The sequence below is a fragment of the Opisthorchis viverrini genome (assembly GCF_000715545.1).
Source record: "Opisthorchis viverrini unplaced genomic scaffold opera_v5_13, whole genome shotgun sequence".
NCBI lineage: Eukaryota > Metazoa > Platyhelminthes > Trematoda > Opisthorchiida > Opisthorchiidae > Opisthorchis > Opisthorchis viverrini.
In genome coordinates, this window is record NW_008751669.1 from 1,374,860 (window position 1) to 1,378,753 (window position 3,894).

The 3,894-nt window shown below is 44.6% G+C and overlaps 1 protein-coding gene across 1 annotated transcript in view; it reads right to left on the reverse strand.

Moving 5' to 3' along the window:
* Positions 1 to 2,101: 2,101 nt before the first annotated feature.
* T265_01228 (hypothetical protein) overlaps positions 2,102 to 3,894 on the reverse strand; it is a gene marked incomplete at both ends in the record, with an annotated part of 24,898 nt that continues 23,105 nt past the window's right edge. Inside the window, one exon of the mRNA XM_009165213.1 lies at positions 2,102 to 2,382. Coding sequence (XP_009163477.1) covers positions 2,170 to 2,382 — 213 coding nt within the window. The remainder of the gene's footprint in view (positions 2,383 to 3,894) is intronic.

Genomic DNA, 3,894 nt, shown 5'->3' on the forward strand with positions numbered 1-3,894 from the left:
AAGACTTAGTGTGCAAATGTTCGTAAATATGGTGAGCAGATATTCGGAGTTGTGAGCTGACGCCCCCACGTGTCCATCCGCGGAAGCAGTTTCCCTCTTGCGAAATCTACCATCGGACTGATGCGAAGAAATCAAAGCACACCGAAAGTCATCACTAGATTCCAAATCATCACGATCGACAGTATGACGTCACCGCTTTTCTAACAATCGAAACGAACATTTTGGAATAGTTTTATACAAGACGGACTAAACCCATCCGAAAGGTAGGGCCGGTCAAGGTAGAAACCGATTTCCAATAACTCATCGGTTCCGGGTGCGCATATGCGGCCATCCCCAAATGTAGTTTTTACACGTGCATCATCATTACCAAAGGACAGCCACATCAATGTTGGCACTGATGCTTCACTGCCGTACACTTATATAAGATAGTCTTAGCGTGTGCTTCGGTTGTACCTATTTCACACCACATACTTTAGTGCATCGCAAACGGCCACCGTTTCACCGCAGCAAGTAATTGAGCTAAGTAGAAAGCAGCAGGCTACATTAATGGCTGTGTTGTTGTATGGTTCCAAAACGTGGCCCCTGAGGACACGATGCGAAGCACCTGCAGGATTTTGGGCACCTGTGTTTCGGGAGTGCTGCTGGTGTCGGGTAGCGTCAGCCGACTCGTAACCAGGTAATTAAGAAAGAGGTATTTGATTGCGCAGCGTTGGTCGCGGAAACCATCTAGCAGCGTCCACTGCGGTGGCCCTGCCATGTAATGTGCATGCCAAAATATCGTCTACCGCGGTTAGTGCTGTCCCCCTCGCCTCCATCAGGTTGGCTTAAACTGTGAGGTGGACAACTTATGACTTGGCATGAGGGTGTGAAAGATTACGAAGACTGCAGATGTTGTGCAATCCGCCTTCCCCGTGACCCTCCCCATGCCTGGTTGGAGAAGCTGAAGGGAACGGTGGCAGATCGATGTCGATGATGTCCGTCTTTTCAGATTATTTCTGGATTGTCTGAATGAGTGTCTGGAGGCGTACGTACTCCAGATTGACATCGATCACATTCCATATTCATTTCCTTTTCACTCTCGAATTTCAAATACAAAGCTGTACGGCAGTGAATAACCAGTGTCAACACTGATGTTGCTTTGTCAGACGATGACAAGAGCTAGATAACTGTAATTTAGATGGATAATCAACTCTTCGACAGCATATGTTGATTTTGAAGAAATGGGAACTAAGAAATACACTTCGTTCTACTGGGTACCTCAAAACCTTTTTTCTGCTCGCCTATTTTGAAGGAACGACGTGAACCATTCTATGGACGCTGTTGAACCAGCTAGCAGAACTTTGATTTTTGACTTTTCTCGGTCATTGGGCGGGATGCGTGGTAATCTGCGTGTGAAATGCGATATACACCACGTAATTCTACTTCAGTCTGATCAGCTCGTGTGACAGGATAAGCCGGATCAATGGGTGTCACACAATACAGACCTCCACATACGCCGATCGGCGGAAACATATTTGCGTTAGTCTGTTTTGGGTGCAGTGAATCATTCTCCACCGAACTCCAATGGCGATAAAATGGAAGCGTGCTGCTCAGCAAGTGGTGATACGCACCCTTGCTCCCCAATTGTTACGTGCTACAAGAGACTTAGACTACATACGACTGCTGAAGGATCGATAGAGGAAGATTACAACAAAATATACGGTACAAACGAATCACTGGCCACTGACTCTCATCCCAAACCCAAATGCTTTCAAAGGACATCTCGCCTGAAGTTAAGTAACCACAGGTTTGCTAAGACACGTTTGTAGTCATTCATTTCGCGCCCAAGCACGATCCTACAGTTTTCTTCATTACGGGATATTAATTCATAAAACTACCGAAGATACAAAAACAGTCGTATTTCAGATTATTAATGAAGACGTTTTTGGCATTCACGAGAGAAGGAAATGACGGTATACACATTATGTAATCACAAAACAAAGAATCCCACCTGTTCTCATTACATAAATAACTTTCCCAGAATACGCGAAATGGTAACCCCGGAACCCATAGTTTTCACATTTCACCTGATTACCCAGTGATGGCATGAACAACAAATAACCCCCGATTTTATTTGGTACAAGTTGGACACACGTATCTTCAAACAAGTTCACTCTATTTACTGTAACTTCACATGTGAAAAGCAACTTCCGAAGGTCCTGATGAGTTATATCCTCCTGCTTCGTCTACTGAAGCACGCATTTCACTGTCAATGCCAGTATCCCGAGAGCCTTTGGAGGATGTTTCGTCTTGCGTCGGATAGGATGGCAGTTCGTAGGTGCACAAAGGAACCTTGAAATTGTCAACTTTGTGCCGCTGTCGTCGCCGCCTCTGCAAAACTTGCTATGAGACAGAACAGAAGTGGATATGCTGTGAGACTAGTACACTGGAGATAAGACATCAAAATGTGGTAATATTGCAACCCTATCAGATGGTTCTAGTGAGGCCCTCCAGTGTCCCTCAAACAGGAACAGATGTGCGATTTCCATCACCATCAAAATAGAGCGCAAAGATTTAGTTGTACCGTCACTGAGAATAAACACCAGAATTCAGTGGCTACATAAACAAAGCAAAATTCGGCGAATATTGTGGAAAGTAAAGAGCTCACTTCACTGAATAAGCTGGAAAGCGATACATTTCAGCCACATCATTTATGCTAACATCCTGAGACGAGACCCAGATCTGCGATGCTCCAAAAATTACCCATTCTGAATATCAACTGGCCGGTTTGTCGAAATAAAATCGATCGAGACAAGCCCCACAGATTAGACGAAAAAGAGTCCATATATCACCATTGTGATGTGACTTTAAGACGTATGGAAAACGATGCCCACGCAAACGGTGTTCGCCAAGTCTGCCTGGATAGGACAAGAAGGCAGCCATACCACCGTAGGCTGTGCAATAACCTTAGTAACCCTGACAGATTTCCGCACCAGATAAGCCTATCAATATACGTATGGGACTTCCTCTAAAGCTATCATTGAGGTCAGTTGTCAAAATCGTAGTAACTGATCTGGTGGCTGTTGATCTGTTAACCAAGCTTCGCATTTACCGATGAATGCACCTGAGCTACAAATTTTCCGACAAATTGTTACAATTGCAGCCCACCAAGCGCTGATGGCGCACAATGTGAGTATGAAGTCACAGGTGGATAATTTTGAAGTTCCCTAGTGCGGGTGTATACGTTCCGAATAGAGATGTTGCCGGTCTGATAAGCTTTAAGATTTCTAAACAGCATGAAAACACTGACTGATAGCTTTTAGGCTTATTCTTAGTAAAGAAGGTCGAACGATGACCAAGACCTTTCATTCCAGTAAGCCATCATTTGCAATCATTTTGCTTCAATCTAAATGACCCTGATAAACCAGCGGGAGACTCGTCCCTAGAGACTTCTGAAAAACTCTTAAGATGTCCTGTAGCACCTTCCACGGTGGGACGAAAGGTTAAAGTACCCCATCGTATGGTGACAAAACTTAGTATTCTAATTCAATGTCCATCTAAGAGAAGAAGCAAGGGTTATGGGGCTGCTGATTGAGTTTTTCCACTCCCAATCACATCGTAGCAAAATGCAACCACATACATCAGCGAACGTCGAAGCTGTGTCCATCGATAGTTTGGGTAACAATACTAGCTGAGGTAAGCAGATGGGCCTTAACTGCTGCCCCCAGCTTCCCGGTCGCTTTTCCTGCACAAAAACAGCCACTAATCATAAGGATGCGTTCAGCCAAAGAACTTCCGTATATTTATATATTTTACTCCTACATGGAGACGGACCACAAATCTGAGACCAAGCAGTGCATTCAAAAGGAACTCTATTCGAATGGGCATCAGTCCTCTAGGAAGAGCGTCGTATCC